General features: G+C 40.8%; 1 protein-coding gene across 1 annotated transcript in view; it reads right to left on the bottom strand.

Annotated features, from left to right (window-relative positions):
• Window positions 1–5178: 5178 nt before the first annotated feature.
• Window positions 5179–22284, bottom strand: part of ZFAND3 (zinc finger AN1-type containing 3) — a 275471-nt gene continuing 258365 nt past the window's right edge. Inside the window, exon 7 of the mRNA XM_032770729.2 lies at window positions 5179–15522. Coding sequence (XP_032626620.1) covers window positions 15368–15522 — 155 coding nt within the window. The 3' untranslated portion in view covers window positions 5179–15367. The remainder of the gene's footprint in view (window positions 15523–22284) is intronic.

Genomic DNA, 22284 nt, shown 5'->3' with positions numbered 1-22284 from the left:
AACTGAGCTAGACTGAGGCAGGAAAAAATGTAAAGCCGCAGCCAGTAAATGTGGTGTGATCCTGGAGGTGCCTAGAGAACGGTTCTGGGTCTGGTGCTTGTTAAAGAGGCTTAGAGCAATAAGCAAAGAAGCTATCCTCTGTCTTTTTGTTCCTCTTGTTTGGAGAAGCAGTGCTTTGATGCAATTATGTTTATTTACAACGAACATACAAAGAAAATACCAGATTCAGTCATCAATTTCTGCTTCCATCTGAAACATCCCAGGACCCTGAACTTTGACTAGCTGCTTGGTTTAAAATGGGGAACACTTGTGTGAACCATGGGATCCAGTTTCCAAGGAGAGAGATTGTGGATTGGTATTCCTGATGAACTAAGTTAGAGCAAGTTCAGGCAATGCTTGCAGAAATCAGATTGCCAAAAGCAATATCTAAAACAGGAGCTGGAGATGTCACAAAATGAATTTAAGACACGAACTAAAACAAAGTTTCCCAGAAAGGACTCAAAGATGACTTACAGACCTGGTGGAGAAGCAATTACAAAGAGCCTAGAGAGATTGAGAAACCAAAAGTTTTTCTTGAAAATGGGGGAGACCAGTTAGACTTTGTTAATTTCAGGGCCCTGAACTTTAAACTAGCTACTCAGATTAAAAAGGAGCAACATGTAGTGCTGCCTTTTTCTGGATCAGAACTGCTCACCTGTGCATTTGTCCGCCGGAAAAAAGGTCTATTTTACACAGAGCAAAGTGGCAAATGTTATGGGGAAGCTGTTTTCATGTCCAGTATCAACCAGACTGGGCTTTATCAAGAAGTTGCAAGCATTTCAGGACTTGCCCAAAGAAAGAAAGAGAGGATTCCCACTGGGCTCAGCTTGATGGAGCTTTACTTTAACAGTATCTTCTAGACTAGAGCAGTTTCTCAACCTTTTTGATACTGTGGACTGGCTTGCTGCCTTCCTAAACTGTGTCAGGGAGATCTCAGGGCAGGGCTGGCGCTTCCATTTAGGCGACCTAGGCAGTCGCCTAGGGCACTAGGATTTGGGAGGGCAGCATTTTGCCACCCTCGGTGGCAATTCAGTGGCAGGGGTCCTTCTGCGCTCTGGGTCCTCAGCGGCAATTCTGCGGCGGGTCCTTCACTCGCTCTGGGACCCGCCGCCAAAGTGCCCTGAAGACTGGGAGCGTGGAAGGACCCCCGCCCACCGCCACAGAATTGCCGCCAACAACCGGGAGCGTGGAAGGACCCCCGCCTAGGGTGCCAAAAACCCTGATGCCGCTCCTGTCTCAGGGACTGTCACTGGTCCATGGACCGGTTGTTGGGAAATACTGCTCTAGAACAGCAAGGAGAGTCCTCTTTCTTCTAATGCCGAGTCTCTTCCTGTGCCACAGTGCTGATTCCTCATAGACTTCTGAAAGGAGGAGTCCACCATGCAGACTAGGCCGTTCAGAACAGGAGCACTAGAAGGAAAGACAGACACAGACGCAGACATGCCCTCCCGCCCCCCAATATAACTTTCTCTGTGAAGTCCACCATGACTGAAAATAATGCAGGCTTAATCATAGGCATTACGATGCTGTAAATTACAGGCAATTTTCCTTGAGCTCAGATGAATTGGGCCTTTGCTGGAGCAGAAGATCCTTCTGAAATCTATTTGCAGCAGAGTGACACTCAAGAAGTTCTAGGTGGCCACAGGCTTGTTTCATTGATAACTGAGTATCTTCAAGTAATAAAACCAGTTTAGGTTTGGGTAGAGTTTGCAGCCAAATTTTGGGTCACTTTTCATTAATAATTTTACCTAGTAGGAAAAGCAGCAGTTGGACATTGGTTTAGGTGGAAATGCACCGCTTCCCCACTGCTTTCCTCTGCAAAAAATATTAGCATTTGTAAATGTATTTGTGTTTACATAAAATGGAGTTGGCTGCTGGCTGTGTAGGTTGGTTTGATTAGAAATGTATGGATTGACTTCAGTTACAGTACAGCCTTTTGGAGAAACAGTGCTCAGACTTGATGAACGTGCTGAAGTTTAGAGAGATGAAGGATGGATGCCTGAGATTAGCTGGCATGCTTAGCTCAACTGTGAAAATCACAGACCCTTCTGGATGCATGCGTTACAAAGGGAGTCAATTAAATGTTTCCAGTTGTGAAAAAAGCAGCCTCCTCAAAATACATTGGCTCTCTCAAATATCCAATTTAAAAAAAAAAGGGGGGGGAGAGTTGATTGCAATTTACAATAATCTATTCCTTTAGTTCAAAATACCCTCCTTTCACTTCTGTGTGCTTGGTTCAGCATCTCAGTTTGATTAGATCAATGTGGTTTGATTCTGTATTGATCTCACTAGCAGTATATTGGTGAAGACAAAAGTGGAACAGTTGGGGTACCAAGCCCTGAATTTTTTTTTTAACAACTTCACAAGTGCTCTGCTAGACCAGACATCCTTGAAGAGTCTAATGGCCTATAGAAATGAAACATGTTTGAAGCTGGTAAAGGAAGTGCAAAAAGACTTGGCTTTTTTTAAATTTTGTTTTTATTACAGGTTCACACAAATCTTGGTACAAGGAAAAAAGAGTAGTTATTCTACAAACCCTACCCCTCCCATTCCTGCACAGCTTTGTAGATGTCCCCTATTTACATACCACTGCAGAGAGCAACCATAGGGAGCGAGCACAGGTTTTAAGGCCATCTGGCACACACCACTCAACTGTCCATCATTTGAGACCCAATGCTACCTCTGCACTTAGAGAGACCTGCTGTTATCTCAGTTTCTCTATTACTGTCATTTGTTGACATCAAGAATTGGAGGTTATGGAAAATGTTGTTTGTGAATAAAACAACCACTACCTAATTGGCAGCTGCCTTCTGTCTAGTTCCCTTGTTATGCAGGAGGATCTCTGTGTGTTAATTCTGTCCTTACAGTTCTCTGTGGTCTTGTAAATTGAGAGTGACAGACCTGATCACAAAACCAAGCTTTTAGCCATTTTGGCTTAAATGCTAGTCTAGTGTTCCTGACCTTTTTGTTAATGCTAATAGCTGTGTCTTAGTTTCCCATGGTCTGCAAGAAATTAATCATGATGGATTCACGATAGTAAAATGCATCAGAGATTCTAGTTTAGTTTTATTAGGAAAATTATTTTTGACTTTTCACTGAAAAGTGAGGATAGGTACAATTGTATGAGTGCAACAGCAATGAAAAATGCAGGTAGAGGGCATGAATTCACAGATTATAGACATATAGGGCTGGAAGGGACCTCAAGAGGTCATTTTATCCAGCCCCCTCATGCTGAGGCAGGATTAAGTATACCTAGACCATCCCTGACAGGTGTTTGAAAGTTTTTAAGAACAGGTTAGACAATGACAGATTCCACAGTCTCCCTAGGTGATGTTTCAGTGCTGAACTATCTTTTTAGTTACAAAATTTTTCTTGATATAAGTCTCCTTTGCTGCAGAACTAGCCAATTACCATGTGTACCAGAGTCAGTGGACGTGAAACACAATCGTCATTCTCTCCATAACAGCCCATAACATATTTGAAGATTTATGCCCCCACCCGCCCCCCCAGCCTTCTCGTCTTGAGATGAAACCTGCCTAATTCTTTCACCTTTCCACATAGGTCATGTTTTGCAAGCTTCTTAACGTTTTTGTTCTTTTCTTGACTCACTTCAGTTTGTTTACATCTTTCTTAAAGCATGGCACTCTACAGTGGACACAGTACTCCAGCTGAGGCTGCACCAGCACTGACTAGAGCAAGACACTTATCTCCCATGTCTTACTTAGGAGCCTCTGGTTAACACATCCCAGAATGACATTTGTCTTTTTTAGCATCGCACTATTGACTCATGTTCAATTTGTGGTCCACTGTAACCCCCGGTTGCTTTTCTGCAGCACTGCTGTCTAGCCTATTATTTCTCATTTGTGAGTTTGATTTTTTTCCTTTCTAAGTGCAGTACTTCTGCACTTGTCTTTGTTGAATTTCATCCTTATTGTACAAGGGGAGACACAAGCTTTAATCAGACATTCTGAAAATAAGATGAGTCCCCCCCCGCTTTGGCCTCCCACCTAAGAGCTGCTGTCAGAGGGGAGGTGCAGGTCGGTTCTGGGAGCCATCTGAGGTAAGCACTGCACCCCTCCTGCACCCTGCCCTAGCCCAGACCCTGCACCCAAACTCCCTTCTAGAGCCTGATCCCCACACCCTCTCCTGCACCCCAACCCTCTGACCCAGCTCACACCTAGATGCCCGTCCCACCCCAGATCCTACACCCAAACTCTCCCCCAGAGCCCACCCCCCACCACCTCTCCTGCACACCTGCCCGAGCCCAGAGCCTGACCCCTCAACTCCCAGACCGTTAGGCCAGGGGAGGGGGTGGAACTTGGATCCATTCTGGGCACCACCAAAAATTATACAAACCTGCTGCCCCTGTTACCGCAGGGTCCACACTATACTATGTTGATGGGAGAGTGATCTGTGGTCGCGCGTGTTGATCCCTCGGTAAGTGTAGACAAGCCCTTAGGCATGCATTTTATATTAACTTCCAACTTGAAATGCTCACAAACTCTTTTCATAGTGCTCAAGCCCCAGTTGTCTGTCTGTACAATACCAAGTACTCCTGAAAAGAGCAGGGAATGGCCAGTGTTGCTCTCCCTGATTGCCACTCGCCATCGGCAACCCTGCCTCAAAAACACACTAGTTCGGACTAGATTTGTGAGCCCCACAGAGTGACTGTCGTCTTCCAAACAAGTTCACTCACTAAAGTCACTCTTTATGCTGTTAAGCTTCATTAACATACCCAGCATTCTAAATAGGCACCTTTAAGCTGGTCAGGAGAATGCAGGATTGGAAAACAGAGACCCTAGGTTTTGTTCCTAATTATGTTTGTATCTCACAGTGTGCCCATGGCCAGTTTATTTCTCCCATGCCTCCATTACCCACCTGTAAAAGCAATATGAAAAAAAATTACATTTAACATGGAGCTCACGCTGCTTTCTCCGTCTTTGTAACCAGCTTTGAGATCAATGGCTGTGAAAGTGCTGAAGAAGTACAGAGTACTGTTAGTTGTCACAGGAACTTTTGGTAGTGTGAGGTGGTGATGGCAATTGTGATTTTAAATCCCTCAGAAACTGCATGACCCATAGTGTCTATACTAGCCCTCAGTCTGGCTTGCTGGCTTATGCCAACAGACCAAAGGGGTTGTTTTATTTATTTTTTGTTTAAGCTGCACCAGAGCTGTGGGACCTGAGAGCAGTCCATTAGTGCTCTTGCTAACCTTACAAAACAGATAAGCAGCCTTAGGGCTAGGGGCCTCATGAGAGCATCCCATAGTGACGTGTCTGCACAGAACTTTCTTGGTATTTTTTCTCTTGGGAGGTAAGTTTAATTTCACCATTTCTTTGAAGACCTTGATATTCACACAGCTCACAGGGGTGAGCTTGTGCAATTTCAATTGCCTCCAGTGGGTGATGGGGGTGCTTAGTACCTTTTTAGAATTAGAGTCTCATTGCGAATGTGTGTGTTTGGCTGTGTTGGTGTGTTAATGCATTATACATCTACAATTTAGGCATTGCAAATATTGCAACAGGAATGTTACCCTTTTCTTAAATAGGGATATTCCGAATGAAATGGTATGAAATTGAGGTTTGTTCATTTTTTTTTAGTTTGAATTTTAGCACATCTGTAAAAATGTTTGTCTGAATTACTTGCATAGAAACAATTAGCACCCTGAAACTGATGTCCTAGGTCATATTGCACATCTAATGACAGTGGTAGCCTGAGAAGGTGTAACTATTTTTTTTATACACTAGTGTGAAAAAACTCACATTATGCAGGTTTCTGTACAAATTGGGCCTTTCTCCAGTGAGTCCATGCAACTAAGTTTAACAATAAGTTAGGGTGAAGAAAGGAGGGCAAGAGTAACAGCAGTAGGATCACATACATAAACTGCTTTGTGCATAGTTGCATATAATTGTTCAACTAGGATCTCCAAACACGATCAGCCATCTATGCCTGGCCTGGGACTATGTTCTGTGCCTTTATTTAGCTGCATAGATACATTGGCCTAGACTGGACTCGAGTTGCTAGGGATAGCTTTTCTCTAAGGAGACTTACTGTATTTCAAAGTGTTTACATACAGTAGTAAGTTGGTATGAAGAAACTTGCTTCTGCCTGAAGTGAGATGGGCTGAAAACTAGGTGCTTTTATGTTTTTACAAGTTTTGGAAAAAAATGAATTTATGCTTTCAAGTTAAGTAATTGATCCCCCACATCAATTAAAATATTTATTTTAAACACAGAAAGTTATTAAGAAATTTGCAATCTATCAAAAGGTAAATTGCCCAAAGGAGCCTGTGCAAACACTTCCTGCATGGTTTACAGCACTGGGTTGTGCATAAAGAGGTAAATTTACTGTCATTTCACTGTGAAGTTACTGCTGTTAAAGTCATTATATATCCTAATACATTCAGAACTAGACTGCCCAGTGATTACGCTACAGCCACAAATTGCATTTCCTGACTAATTCATCTAAAACACAGTATTCACACCCTAAAATCAACATTAAGAGTGTGAAGGGAATCCATAGCCAGGAAAGAAACAGATAAGGTCAAAAGTTTCTATTTTATTACCCAGTGTTTTGTGCTGCAGCGATCCTGATTTTGTTCATTATGTCATTAAATCCTCCAACTTCCCTGTTTAACTGAAATGCTCAAGGAATGCTATGATGTACCCCAACACACAATACCATGCTAGAGGTGCTTTTTGCCCAGCATGCCTGGTACAGTAGGCAGCAAATTGTTTAATCCTCAGTCATAAATACTTAGCACCCTATAGTGCTTTCCACCTCCAAAATGCTGTAAAAATGCTAATTAATCAGTACTTGTCTTGGACCCTGTGATGTGGTGGTGTAAGCTTGTTATATGGACAGGGATACTGAGGCCCAGAAAGACTAAGTGACTCATTCAGGATTCCACACATTGCAAGTAAATGATAGATTGCATTAGACGGCATTTAACTTCACCTTGCTTAGGATATGTAGTTTGCATACATATAGCATCATTTAAGTTTCATTTCATGATAGGTGAAATAAGTTGCGCAGGAACAGTGTCCATGAATGAGCAATTGTGGTGTATTCTCAGAAGTGTTATAGACAATTTAATTTCCTCATTCTGTCCTCCTTTCAGCCAGATAGCATTTTGTCAGGAGAAAGGCATTGCAGCACACAGGCTCGTTCCTAGGCGCGTCACAGATCAGATCAGGGTTGTACTGCTTATGGTGATTAATACATTTTACCTCTTTATGCACAATCCAGTGTTACACAACAAATATTTTGACACCTCTTACTGTGCCTACTTAGAAACTGCAAATATAATGTAAAAGGACTAAAGCTTCCAAACCCGGTGCTTTATATTTGCTAATAAAACTAACTCCTAGATGATGGGGCTGCCTCTGGGGCATAGAGTACAAAGAGGTGAGCACCAGCCCCTCTGCTAGCCCTAAGCACACCAAAAGCTAAAACATTATAAAAGTTAAGTGGCCAGATTGAGCTCAGTCTGGATTTTCATAAGTTCAGTTAAGTATAGTTCTGAAAATGGGGTAAATATAGATTCATAGATTCCAAGGCCAGAAGGGACCATTACATCATCCTTTAAAGAACAGCAGCTAAGTAATTTAGCATTTAAGAATTAAGATCTTCATTTACAAGTCGACAGAGATTGATTGATTGGCAATAAAAGTCTTGTTGCTGTGATATTAATGGACATGACTGACTGCTCTAAGGACTGACTGTATATCACCAGGCCCTCAGCTATAGTTTACTATGAAAGTGATCGTGCATGGCAAGAGATGGATTTGGGGAGAACCAAGAAAGGTTGCTAAGCTCTGAAGGTGACTGGTGAGTTGCTAGCAGCACCGTTACTTTAAAACGGAAATAGCATTTTCTAGTATAGCTGCAGGCCTGGATGAGTAAGTGGAGACAGTAAAAGCTCAGACAGGAGCTTCGAGTAAGTGAGGTCAATAGTAGTAGGTAAGAGACCACATGAGAAGCCACAGGCCATAAGTAAGCAGAAAAATGAGGGAAGACACAGGTATCATTGGTAGGCCACTTTCCACCTGAAAATCTGTTGAGACAAGGACTGGTGATTGGATGTGTGACCATAATGAATTTATGTTTTCCCTCCAAACAGGGTAGGTCCTGGTTCATTCAGGCCTCTACTTTACAAGGAAACAAACATTTCTTTGCCTAACCAAGGCACACAAGGAATGTCCCTTTGAAACTTCCTGGAGCAAGGTCAGTAGCAATCCAGGATCAGAAACAAACAGTATGCACGCTGGTTGGTGCCTGTGAACATAAATTTGGGTAAGCAATTAATTAATGCTTAACTAAGTAGGATTTCATCCAAACATCTCCAAGTGTGGGTCTCACCCTTCATTACCTTTCTGTATATTCGGCATGCACAAACTGTACATGTGTAGAGATGTATTCTTGGCCAACTTGGAGGTAAGAACCTTGTCTAGACTAGAGTAAAGGGTGCATTAGCTAAAGAAGTTTTAACATTTAAAAAACTTTAGATCGGGCAAACTGAATTTTTACATGCATTAGGTGGTAGAGATGAACCAGGGGTGGGTGGGTGTCAGCCTTTAACTCAACCAGTTAGTTTAAACAAACACTGCCTTGTTTACAAGTATTTTCTAGAATGCTTTATCATCACAGCTTTAAATCCTAGCCTAGCCTAGGCTTTAGAGAGCCTGAATGTAAACTGATGTAATTTACATGCTGAAGGGAGCAGACCAAGATGTAAAATTACAGGAATTTAAAACCATCTCTAAATCCAGCCCTTGGAGCACAGGATTTTCTCCCCTCAGAACTTTCCATTTTCTCCTTTGAAAAGTAACAGATCATTCCGTTGAGTGTTTCAGCACTTAAGGAAACATTTATTTTAGGGAAAGAAATCTTGATTATCTTGGCAGTGCTGATCCCACAGGCTTTTTTTTTTTAAACCCCACACACAATATGCTGCACTGACGATTACTAGATTCAGGTGGATTTTTTATTTATTTTTTAATATATGAAGGAAGTAGGATTACTAAGAAATTCTGAACAATACTGGCAGACCTAGAACAAATCTTTCTCACTTCTTTTCTCCTTCACTGTAGGTCAGTTCTCTTAGCACTCTCTATCTTCAGCCAGATTTGTTTACTTAAGAAAGTAGTTTTCTGAAAAGTCAAGGACTTTGATCAGATCCCCATCTTCATTAGCAAAGTGACTCAGGAATTAAGAGATGGAAAAAACTATTAGATCAGACTTGTCCTCTAGCTAAGGTGGATTATTCTGAATAGTTAGGCTGGGTAGAATTCAGGTGGGGTTTTTTTTTTTAGTCATTTCAATGGATAATACCAGTGTTTATTTTAAAGCATTTTTATTGCTTTAATTTTTCACAGATGTAGAAAATTATGGGTGGGGTGAGGAGAAGAGATCAAACAATCGTTATTGAATCTAAACATCTACTGTTATTAAATAAGTTTAAAGCTTTATATCCATTAAAACAAATTGTCAACATCACATGTCCATATACAAAGTAAATAACCTTAAATCAAACTCTAAAGTTCTCAAGCAGCATTTTTCCCATCTGTAAATTTCAGTTATCATCCAGGGAAGTTTTATAGTAGTTGTTGGTTTGTGTGTGTAGGGTGAAATCAACATTTACAGATAAAAATCTAATCCTCCCAAGCCCATATTCCGTTTGGTTTCAAGCAGTCAGACTTCCACCAGTTTTCTAGAGGACTAGAGTCCAAGAGCTCATGTAGGAAACTTTTCCTTAGGTAGCTAATTTTAATCTCTTATTTTAGCTGCCCCCCTTGAATATCATCAGCTTAATTTTACCTTGAACAGACCCAACAGAAAGGAACCATGTGCTTAAACCAATGCCTTCAAAGCTTACCTATCCCTATCTAAAAAAAGTTTTATAGAGTGCATTTACTGAATTTTTGAACATTTCCCCAATACTTCAGATGTTTGTCCGTTAGGGAATGTATAATACATTGTAAGTGCAGTAGCAAAATTTAATCCCTATTAAACAGTAAAAACCAATATCTGTTTTAGACCAAATATAAGCATGTTCCCATTTTACTTTGCAAATAAATGGAGTTCATGGTGTTGAATCAGACACCAGGACAGTACTGAGGTGCTTTTTAAAAAAAGTAAATTCACAACCTAGCTTGGCCCTTGGTAATGTGTGCTATAACCTTTGTGATCACTGACTTCAGAAGATGTAAGTGGCTGTGACTAATATATGCATGTAGGTTTTGTATATTCTCTATTCCTCTTGCTGATTCCTATCTACAGCTTGCAGGACATGGTATACTCTAGGTGTCTGGCACCTCCAAGGGACTGAGTCTATAAAAAAAGTTATAGTCCTGTCTTATCTACATGTGGACACCTCCATTATGTGCTTGATGTCCTTGGAGCAGTACCACCATCTATATGCCCTGTGGTGCTTATAGAGCATCATGAACATTACAGAACACAGCTCCTGGTTCAACCTGCCTGATCTTAAAGGCTGAGGGTTGCAAAAGTGATAGGTCTTATTGGGATAGCTCAGTGGTTTGAGCATTGGCCTGCTAAACCCAGCATTTTAAGTTCAATCCTGAGGGGGCCATTTAGGGATATAGGGCAAAATCAGTACTTGGTCCTGCTAGTGAAGGCAGGGGACTATTTAGACTCCATGACCTTTCAAGGTCCCTTCCAGCTCTGAGATATACCTATTTTTATTATTAATATAGAAGAGTGCTCAAGCAGAAACACTACTTCCACAGATCCAGCTAACTTAGGGAGTACATTAACAGGAGGAAGACATTAACATAGGAACACAACTAACGTATATAGTCAGAAAAATACATCACTGAAGCCTACAAACAGGCCCTTGAGAGTTTGCATAAAAGCAGAGATCTCATTCTCTTCCTTCAAGTGAAACCAACACACTCAGTGCTCACCATTAAACAGAAGCAATACGTCTTGTTTAGATAGATAGCCTTCAAATCAAACGGAGATGTGACAGAAGAGCTCCTGAGAAGAAAGGTAGGCTATGATATGCCCTTTTTTATTTCAGAGGGCAGCATCATAGTGGACAAAAGTTTGGCTAGTCAGGCAAACATGCTGACATCAGTAAGCAGAGTTCAGTCTAGGGGGAACAGTGACTTGTTTATGAAAATCCTTCTCTTTTTACATTGCTGTAGAGGTGCCCAAGTTAAAGTTTAAAGTCAAAATTGAATCTGATATTCTACAGCAGTGGTTTTCAACTGGGGGTCTGCAGACCATATCTCAGGAGTCCACAAAAAGTTATCATTACCATACAACAATGGTTTTCAACCTGTGGTCTGCAAATTCCTGGGATCCACACAACCATTCAAAAAATGTTAGGGAGCCACAACTGAAAAAAGTTGAAAAACCATTGCTGTACTGATTTGTTCTATCCCAGCCCACCTTCACTTTAACTTCCTGCTGAAACTGTGGTTTGAGCCTCTCTACATGTTTTACTGTACTACTGAGTGGCAATTTCAGTTAATATACCCAGTGACAAAGAAGCATTGACTGATGGCTGTATGTATTTAATAATGTACCAAGGACCATGCTGTTTGGAATCTGTTATAAAATGCAAATTTTATAATAGATTCCAGATGCTCCGTCAGCAAAATCATTAATGATTACCCAGTTTTCTTCCTTGGGGGAGACTAATATTAAAAATAAACATTGCAAGGCAGAGAACTGGGTTTGTGCATGTATGTTTCACCCTTGGAGCCATAGGCACAAATCATTCACACAAGATAGATATGACTGTAGCACAAACTAAATTATGTAGAATGAGAACAAAGTCAACTCACCTCAGCACATCAAAATAGGGTTTAGAGGATTAGAGTTGGTCAAAAAACTGAAAAAAATTCACCTAATTTTATCATCAGAAAAATTAAAATTGAATCTTTTTGACTGGCTTGAGGATACAGCACCAGGGGCATGTTACATCTTCAGACTGATGTGTAATTGCATGTGTACGCTTACATAATGCTAGCCCACACCTTGCCAAGATTTAGCCAGTGCTGTCAATGCTAGCACTCCTCACCAGCACTAAATTCACTTTCCGCCATTAAAAAAGCTTTATTGTTGCAAGACAGACAATTGCAGATACAGAGCAAGAAAGGATTTTGGAGGTAGGCCTCTGCTCATTCTAGCTGAAAGAGCTCCCTCTTTTTCTGAAATCTTGGCTCACTCCTTGGAACTACACCAGCAGGAGCTGGGATATCTCTTGATTGTGACTAACTTTTTGCTATACTACTGGAGTGGTGTGCAAAAACCACAACACACAATTTTATCTTTGAAAGTACAGTGTTCATTTCAGGAAAAAAAATAGGGGTACATGTCCCATGATTCAGGCATAATTTCAATTCCAAACTGAATTTAAATAGTACCAGTTTGACTGTCTCCTTGTTCAACACATTCCATTGTTATTCAACTAGTTCCATATTTTAGGCATTGTAAGATCCAGTCTATATAGTTTAGCTCCTAATTACCAATTATGAACATCTCATAACTATGGAATTTTACATTCAGCATACAGCTACTGCAGGTGAAGAATCAGTCAAAATACATTTACTTTAGAGGACATTCTTTACTTCTCATACCACTGTAACAGTGCAGTACCATATGCATGGGACTTAAGAGCAAAGAAATTTGTTTGATAAAAGTGACAAATCACTGTAACCTCAATATTGAGAAATAAAGTTTTGTGAGGTTAAACTAGATTTGCTTACAAAAGAAATGGCTAAACTTGAACTCTGCAGAAGTGCTAGCTCCAATGACTGGCAGAAAATACTGCCCACTTTAAACACAATTTGAAATCACTGGCCCAGTGCTGAGGTTTTTTCCCCCATTCACATTTCATAAACAGCAGAAACAGTGCAGATCAACATGATCTGCTGGAATAGTCAGAGAGGAATTCAAACTTTAGTCTGATTGGTTTAATTTTTTTTTTTTTTTTTTTTTAAGCAGGAGGAAAAGAATAAAGTTACAAGATTCTTTTAATATTTTCACAATGTTAAACTAAAACTGAGCTCTAGGCTACATGTGTAAGTAAATCTAGAACACAAAAGGGTTAAATAAGATTTTCTTTAAAGATACAAGAACTTAAGCTTTCTTTACGTTTAACAAACTTTACAGAACAGATACTGCAAAGGAACAACCCCTCCCCCAACTTTTTTTTTTAAGTGAATATTGCCCATAATCCACATTAACTTTGAGTAGTGTTCTCTTAAGAGCCACCTTGAAACCAACTGTGCATTTATAATAGGGTTAAAGGAGTAGGAGGGCTAAATAGCATCATCAGTATTAATGCAGATGAGTATTGTATATCAGTCAGAATGTCCACCAAATGCTATGCTAGGATTTTAGAGGAAAAGAAAGTATGTATCTCAGCAACAGCTGAAATCCATGATTTTTAAACTCTTCATGGTAAATGTTAAGAATATCCTCAGATTGCCCTGTCACCAGGAGGGAGTGGGACCATTTCCTGAAAATACAGTGGAAATTTTGTTACTGGTTCCATAACCTTGAATAATAAAAAAAAAGTTTTGTTTACATAGCTTGCATTTTATAAATGATGGAACATTTCTGATTTATTTCATGGTTAAATAACACTAAAACAGTCTGATGCTGAGTGCATTTTTAAAAAAAGTCTCATTAAATGGTTTGATGTGGCTACCAAACTAAAAATTAATTTAGCTTGTATGAAATTATTTACCTGTAACACATGCAGAAAAGAGGAGGACTTATTTAAGCTCTCTTTCCCCACACACCTTTTTCGGAGTGACAATATGCTACTTAACCCCTTGGAAGTTTTACACAAGCCCAATTTTTCAAAACTATACAAAATCCTCCCCCTCTCCCAGTTTTTCTACCAAACTACCTGATTGTTAATGCTTTACTAACTTAGGTCAGGGAACCATATCCACATAGGACTACTGAGACAAATCAGCATGAATCCTGTTGACCTGCATAAACTTTGTCTGCAGCAGGAGACATGCTGATTTTTCTCTCACTTTTTTTTTCTGCTACAAACTAACAAGATCTGTGCACTTCAGCTCTATGTGGCTCAGTGTGAAAGAGCGCATAAGTCTAAACAACAGATCCAAAGTTTTCCATGTAATGCATTTCACATTCACTTGCTTTGCAACATTTGCGGGCAGAGATTTTCATGAGAGCATCGAGCTGCATAGAAACAAGGCTGACATAGCCCATTTGATTATCTTGTTAAAAATCAAGCTGTGAGGGATGCTTTCCTGGTTGTTCCCCAATACTGTTACTGAATTCTGTTTGCTACAATATGTCCTTTTCCCCCTACCCCCCACCCCCCAATATATATGTCTAGCTACAGAAAGTCAGTCTGTAGAATCCAGCCTTGGCTACTGTGCTGTGAATTAGCCTTATTTGATCAATCATCAGATACCTGCACTTAGCAAAAGGCAAACAAGAGCCAATCAGATTTTGGCTGGTGAGAATGGCAGCACTGGTCAGCATACATAACAACCGTGGAATCTGGTCAGACAATGCTTAGAAATTCTATGGATGCCATGTAGAGAATATACACTGTTTACTGCTCTAGGATGTAACCAGCTTTAAAATGAGATCACCATAATTTAAATGAAGAAAAACAGGATCTCTGCAGCAAGTTAGATATAAAAATTTTTCATAAGAATCTCTGTCCCCTCTTTTTGGCTTCCTGGGAAGAACCAGAAAGATGTTCCCTCCCCAGGAGATTCCCTGATGCTGGTGACATTGCCTAACCTCAAAAGCCACGCGTGATGAAGGCACGGATGACCAGTCAGGTCTTCTGGGCTTAGCAGCTACCACGGCTGCTCTTAGTGGAGTTTCATCTCTTCAGGATGAACTAGAAGTGAAGAGGTGAAAGGCTGCACATTAAACACAGTTTGTCTGAAAGCCATGTGCATAGCAAACTTTTACACCAGCTTCTACTCAGCTATTTATTTTAACTCTGCAGCTGGAAGGTTTCCAGCATAAGGCTTTTAGAGTTTGACTCTAGCAATAACAGAAGCCTTTGGATTTTTTGTTTTGTTGTGTTTTAAATCCACTAGCCATGCTCGAAAAAATATTTCTTCATGTTTTAATTTTATACATTGGCTAGCAGGCACCTTTGTAACCAGCCAGAAATCAATTTCAACCACCATCAACCCCTAAACTACAGTACCAGGACGGTTGGCTAAAGAAAGGAAACTGATTGGCTGTAGTCTGAAACTTGCCCAGTACAAGGTGTCTGGCTGACTTTGTCCTAAATAAGGCTAACATTAGTGAACTAAGAACAGCATTTGGTTGCAGAGTCTCGCACTCAGGAACACCCTTCGCCAATGCGCTGGCATGATCTCCCTACTTTCCGGTCCAGTTTCACCATTTTCATAATGGCTTCCTCACGCCCACGTCCCATGTGGTCAAATGTGCAGTCATGTTGTTCGGGCAGGCGATGTAACATACAGAACACATAACCTGCCAAGGAGAAGGAAAGAATGTGTTGTGTTAAGGACTCTTGAAATGGCTGAATCCTTCGTCACCAGGAGAGCAGCATTATGCTGGGGATTAGTGGGGTTTCAAGATCAATGAAAACTTCACATTTTCATTTGTTTTCATGATATTGTCACAATAAATATTGCTATGAACAACTTTAAATTCTGTGCTGTTTTGTATCACACACATTCAATGGGAGACAACATAGTTTACGCCTATATTTACAGCATTTTCTATGTCACATCTGAGTTCAAGTAATATATTAGTAATTTATTCTTGCAATCTTCCCCTTTGTGAGGAAGGAAGATTCCTATTTTACAGATGAGAGAGTAAAACCAACATTTTTTAAATTAGTCTCTGATTTTGGATGCCCAGCTGGAAATACCTAGGGTCTGATTTTCAGAGGCACTGAATACCCTCAGCTTCCTTTGACTTCTGTTGGAGTAGAGGGTGCTGAGCATGCTGTCCAGGGTGCCACAGTTTGGGGACCCAAATACCAAGGCACTCAAAATCAGAAGTTATTTTTGAAGATGTTGGCTCTGTTAGCACCATCAGCCCTGTGACTGAGCTGGGAAAAGAACCCAGATTTCCCAAGTCCACTCCCAGTTCAGTCTTTAAAACAGCTGTACTGAATGTCATTCTCTCTATGTGTGTCAGAACCCGAGGATTCCCTGTCCTCACAATGCTATGTCATGCCATTATCCTTTTGGCTGTGAGTCAGTCTTCTCTCTCCCTTCCTTCCTCGCCAAGCTACTTAATACCATTCAGTCAAATCCAGAGCCCTACAGTTCAATAATAAAAGGCAGTCCTTTTTCAAAGGTGAAGAATGAAGCCTCTTCAGCACCCAGCCTTTTTCTATCTAGGGAGAGACTGGGAACCAAACTCTCATCTAGGGCTGTGCTCTGAACATTAGAGTATAAGAAAGTCTTGACTTCAGATACTGTCTCTGACACGGATACTTGGTAACTGTGAAGAGCTCCTCGCTGCCTCAGTTTCCCTATCAGTAAAATGAGGATAAGAATTACCTCACAGGGACATTGTAAGTAGTGTTTCTAAAGTAACTCCTTACTTAAAGTCATCCTGGTTAACGTTGTTACATAGCTGATCAATTACAGAACATGCTCGTTTAAAGTTCTGCAATGCTCTCATGATGTTTGGCAGCTGCCTGATTTGTCCACTGCTTGCAGAAAGAGCAGCCCATTGAAGCTAGCTGGTGGGGGCTTGGAACCAGGGTGGACCCTCCATCAGCTCCCCCCAAGTTCCCTGTGCAGCAGCCGCCCAGCAGACTACCAGTTGCCAGCAGTTCAACTGTCCCTCCCCCCACTGCCATGTGCTGCTGCTGCCCTCTGCCTTGGAGCTGCTCTCGGGAGCCTCTTGCTTGCTGTGCAGGAGGGGAGCTAATGTCAGGGTGTTCCCCTCCCCCTGCTCCTGCCCGCTGCTTATCTTTTCTCCATATAAAGCAGGATAGGGACAGGACAGAGGGAGAGAGCTTGCTGGTGAGCTGCTGTCTCAACTTCCTGAGAGTGGTGTCAGCATACTTAAAGGGGCAACGTGCATCTCTCCCTCTCCCACACCCCGGGTGTGTGTCTTCCCCTGCCTTGCTGTCTCCCCTCCCTCCATTCGTGCTGCCCTGTAGAGTGTGAGGCTACATTAACAACAGTGTGTTAACCCTTGAGGGCTCAGCCGAGTCCTAGTTCATCATTTAGCAGTAAAGCATTCCCTGGGAAATATTCTGTCCTCTTACTTCACCACCTCAACCAAGCTTCACCGTCATCACTGCTGTGTACAGTATTCAGTTGTTTGTTTAAAACTTATACTGTGTGTGTATATAATATAGTCTTTTGTCTGGTGAAAATTTTTTTCCCTGGAACCTAACCCCCTCCCATTTACATTAATTCTTATGGGGAAATTGGATTCGCTTAACATCGTTTCGCTTAAAGTCACTTTTTTCAGGAACATAACTAGAACGTTAAATGAGGAATTACTGTATATTACAAGACACCGCTATAGAGATGAAAGAACCTTTACATTGGTAAAATCCTTAAGAAAACTGATACCAAAAAAAAAGAAAGAAAAAAAAATTTTTTTTTTGCAAAACTAACTTGAAGACAAGATGGATTTATTTTGGCTCACAGTTTCAATGGCACCTGCTATAGACTTTGCTATATTTCACATCCTTATCTTGTGCAGAGTATGTATACTCGGGATACCAGCAACAAAAATAGAGTTTCCTTCACTTTACTTCCTTTACTTATCTTATTTAACAAAACAGACAATGATTCAGCTAAATTAGGATATAAAACCTCTCTCCTCTATCCCTGTCCCCATTTATTCTCAACTGCTGCTCCACAGCAGACATACGCAGAAAGTACCAAGCACTTTCAAGGTCAGATGGTAAAGATAGTTTAAGTAAGAATGCCCTTGGGTATCAGCTTATCAGGCTACTTGTCTGATTCTCTCATGTACGTTATGGGGTAGGGAACATCTCCAACTGAGATTGGCATTTCCTTTCTCCATTTGTTGAAACTAGGACATCAGACTGCTGAACCAGTATCAAGTGGATGGCATAGGAATATAGCAACTTCCATGCTGGATCAGAGCTGAGGTCCATCTAGTCCAGGATCCTCTCTCTGAAAGTGGCGAGCACCAGATGTTTTACAAGAAAGTGCAAGCAACCATGCAGTAAACAGATATGGTATAATCCTCCGACCATGAAGGTCTCATCCTAATCCCTGCTGGAAATTGCCTTAAACCCTGCAATATGAAGTTTCATATCCTTTCCACCTTTTTTTTTTTTAATTAATCATTAGCTAACAAGTCCAGATATTCTTGCTATCCATATACATGTCCAATCTTTTTCTGAATCTTGCTAAAACACTTGGCTTCAATGACATTCTGTGGCAGAGTTCCAGAGTCTAATTATGCATTGTGTGAAACTATTTCCTTTTATCAGTTTTGAATTTGTCATGTTTCAGCTTCACTGACTGTCTCCTTGTTCTTGAGTTATGAAGCAGGGAGAACAGAAGCTTTCGCTCTCTCTTCTCTAGATCATTGTTTTTTGCAACTATCATGTCCTATCTTATTTTGTCTCCTTTTAAGATAAACAATCCCATTATTTTCATGCTCTACATATCAGAGTTTTTCTAAGCCCCAATCATTCTCACTACTCGTTTCTGAGACCCCTCTAATGCTGCAACATCCTTTCTGAGATGAGGTGAGCAGTAATTTACACAGTATCCTAAATAAAGGTATTCCATCAATATTTTCTTTATTATTCTCTGATTCAATCCTCATGCATCCTAACACTTTTTTTAAAAAAACCTGCAACTGCACACTGACAAAAATTCATCAAACTGTCCACAAAAGGTATCCAGATGCTTTTCTTGAGTGGATTCTGTTAATTTAGAATCTCACTATTCCAGTGGGGCAGTGAATGATCTAAACTATTTTCAGCTGTCTCTTATTGCCAGGGCTTTTGTTTTTTATAAATATGTGCAAGTGAGAGCAATGCCTTAAAAACTCATATGGAAAATGTATAGACTGTTCATACAGAATAGTGATAATGCCTACAACTGAATTAATAAATAAAAATCCCAGCATTAAAAAACCAATATCCAATACAGGATTTTTAACATTTTACTTAAGACAAGTTTTTATATTATTAGCTTTTCTTTTACATTATGCATTGGGCTTTTTAAATAGGTAAAGGATAAAATTCTCAAAAGTGCTTAAGAATTTAAATGAGCCGTGCATCATCCTATCGGAGCTAGGCTGTGTAACAACAGTTCTGGAGAATTTTTCACCAGTTCACAGCTGTATTATTGCTTCTGTATTCCCTCCCAGCTTCACCAGCCTTGGGAATCAGGGTGTGCACTACGTAGTCGGCTGTGTGTGGCAGTGCCCGTTCCAGACCCAGGCTCATCAACTTTGACAGCAATTACATTATTAATTTATGTGCACTAGCAGAAAAGGCCAATATGTTTATCTCTATTCTTATCCTTAAAACCAGTTCAAATTTAGAGATGAAACTGTCTCCTGAGAAACAGGAGCTCCCTCTTGGTTAGAAAGCAGAGTTAGATTAATGAGCTCTTGTGGTATATTTACTGTTAGTTCATTACTGAAAGATACTGGATACAGGTTGTCTTTTCTAAAGGATATTCATACAGAAATGCACAAGTGCCTTTGCTAGCCCACTTTAACTAACAAGCAAAATAACTTCTTGCTGGAGAAAAATGTGTCAGCTAAGGCTAGTTTCGCAAAAGCAGAGTCATACCAAAAATACGGCAAAATGAGAGTTCAGCTCCGGGTGGTAGATCTCAATGTGCTACACTTCATGTCAGGAATAGGCTATGAACTGTGGTCTCTACACTACATTCATCTAATGCAGCATTGTGGAAAGATGTACTGAGGCATTAATACCTTATAGGTAGGACCCTACCAAATATGGGGGAAGGATAGCTCAGTGGTTTGAGCATTGGCCTGCTAAACCCAGGATTGCGAGTTCAATCCTTGAGGGGGCCATTTAGGGAACTGGGGTAAAAATCTGTCTGAGGATTGGTCCTGCTTTGAACAGGGGGTTGGACTAGACGATCTCCTGAGATCCCTTCCAACCCTGATATTCTGTGATTCTATGAAATTCGTGGTCCATTTTGGTTAATTTCACAGTCATAGAATTTTTTAAATCATAAATTTCATAATTTCAACTATTTAAATCTGAAATTTCAGTGTTGTAGTTAAAGGGTTCCTGACCCAAAAAGGAGTTATTGTTGGGGGCGGGGGGAGGTTGAGATACTGCTCCCCTTACTTCTGTGCTGCTGCTGGTGGCGGCGCTGCCTTCAGAGCTGGGCACCTGGAGACCAGCGACTGCTGGCCAGGAGCCTAGCTCTGAAGGCAGAGCTGCCACCAGCAGCAGCGTAGAAGGATGGTATAGTAAGGTATTGCCATCCTTACTTCTGCGCTGCTGCCTGCAGAGCTAGGCCCTCAGTCAGCAGCCACCACTCTCCCACCACCCAGCTCTGAAGGCAGCAGTGCAGAAATAAGGGTGGCATGGTATGGTATTGCCACCCTTACTTCTGTACTGCAGCTTGCAGAGTGCTGCCTTCAGAGCTTGGTACCTGTCCAACACCTGTCGCTCTCCGACCGCCCAGCTCTGAAGGCAGTACAGAAGTATGGGTGGCAATACCGCAACTCCCCTAAAATAACCTTGTGATCCCCCTGCAACTCCCATTTGGGTCAGGATGCCCAATTTGAGAAGTGCTGGTTTCCTCTGTGAAATATGTATAGTATGAAGTAAAAGCACACAAAAGACCAGATTTCATGGTCCGTGACACGCTTTTCATGGCCATGAATTTGGTAGGGCCCTACTTACAGGATCTTTTAAGTGCAGTAGGGAGCTATTCTCTGCAGTCCATCATCAAAACGAGACTTCCGCTACATTAATCAGAACTTCAATGGGACACTGGGGGCTAGGACTGCACCCAGTATAACATCTCTCTCTAGAGTACTCATGCCATTTCAAGTGACTTTGAAAATGGTGGAAGCATCATTCAAAGAAAGTCTGTAAGGCAACAAAGAACAGCTGTGAAAGTCTGCCCTTCGTCATCCTTCCTGAGCACTCTACTGGAGAAAATACATTTCAGATAGAGGTCACTAAAGCAGCACCTAAGATGGGAAAGCACATCAGACTTCTGTTCTTACTCTGTGTTAAAAAGTGATGGTGAAATGCTGCTGAGTCCCTGTTAAGAAAGAAGCTGTTCCTATCACTAGACAGGAATATGGAACAACACCCACTGAGAGCTTCCATGAAAGTGCTAAAAACAAAAACAAAAACTCCACATTTAATTCTTCTTGACGTTTTGACTTCTGAGTTTTGAAAGCAGCTAGCTGCTAAAATACCAGCAAAGTAATAGGTGAAGCATTAGAAACAATTAAAATAAATGGCATAGTAATTCACTAGGGAAAAGTCAGGATGGAGTTTTGGAGGGTTCCTTAATTCCCCCAAATGGCATCAATTCAGTTCAATTCCTTTTCTTGTCAGGATAATTCAATGGAAGGAAATATGGTCCTGGAACATGGCCCATATGCAGAGTAGGTGTTGTAGGTGTTACTGCAAGCCAACTGTTTTACCCTCATTGCAAGCCAGCAACTGAAAGCTATAGCAAGAAGGACTGGGTATTCTCTTTGAGGTCTACAGATCTGCCAAAACCCTAATCTTCCAGTAGTAGAGTCCATTGGAAAGTTTCAAGGAGTCCTATTCCTGATAAATATCTATATGAGTATTTCAGTGACTAACTAGCATGTTAAACAGAAAGAGAGAAAACATTTCCAAATGCTGATCCCTCTGTTTAAGAATCCAAAAACCTGTCATGACAAGACCCTTTTCTTTGGGATATGAACATGTCTTGAGAAGCTAGCAAAAGAAATAAAAATTGCTCAAGTACAAGTATTAACAAAGACTATTCTTATTAAATATTTATATAGTGCTATAACATTGAATGGTGATTTAGAGATATTGAAGACAATGTCCCATCTCAAAAATTAAGTCTAAATTATCAAAAAAGCAACTGCACATTGACCTAACTACCCTGTAATAACTGCTCAACTTTCAGCACTTCTAAGCTTTAGTTTTTGTAGGAATCAGAAATATTCAGACTTACCCCAAAGTTTTCATAGCAAATGTGCCGGGCTGTAGACTCATCCACCGATGTTGAGACAGAACCCCAAACTCCACTTTAGTGGGGTTTT

Source organism: Chelonoidis abingdonii, chromosome 3 (genome assembly GCF_003597395.2).
Source record: "Chelonoidis abingdonii isolate Lonesome George chromosome 3, CheloAbing_2.0, whole genome shotgun sequence".
Lineage (NCBI taxonomy): Eukaryota > Metazoa > Chordata > Testudines > Testudinidae > Chelonoidis > Chelonoidis abingdonii.
This window is presented reverse-complemented; position numbering and strand designations above follow the sequence as displayed.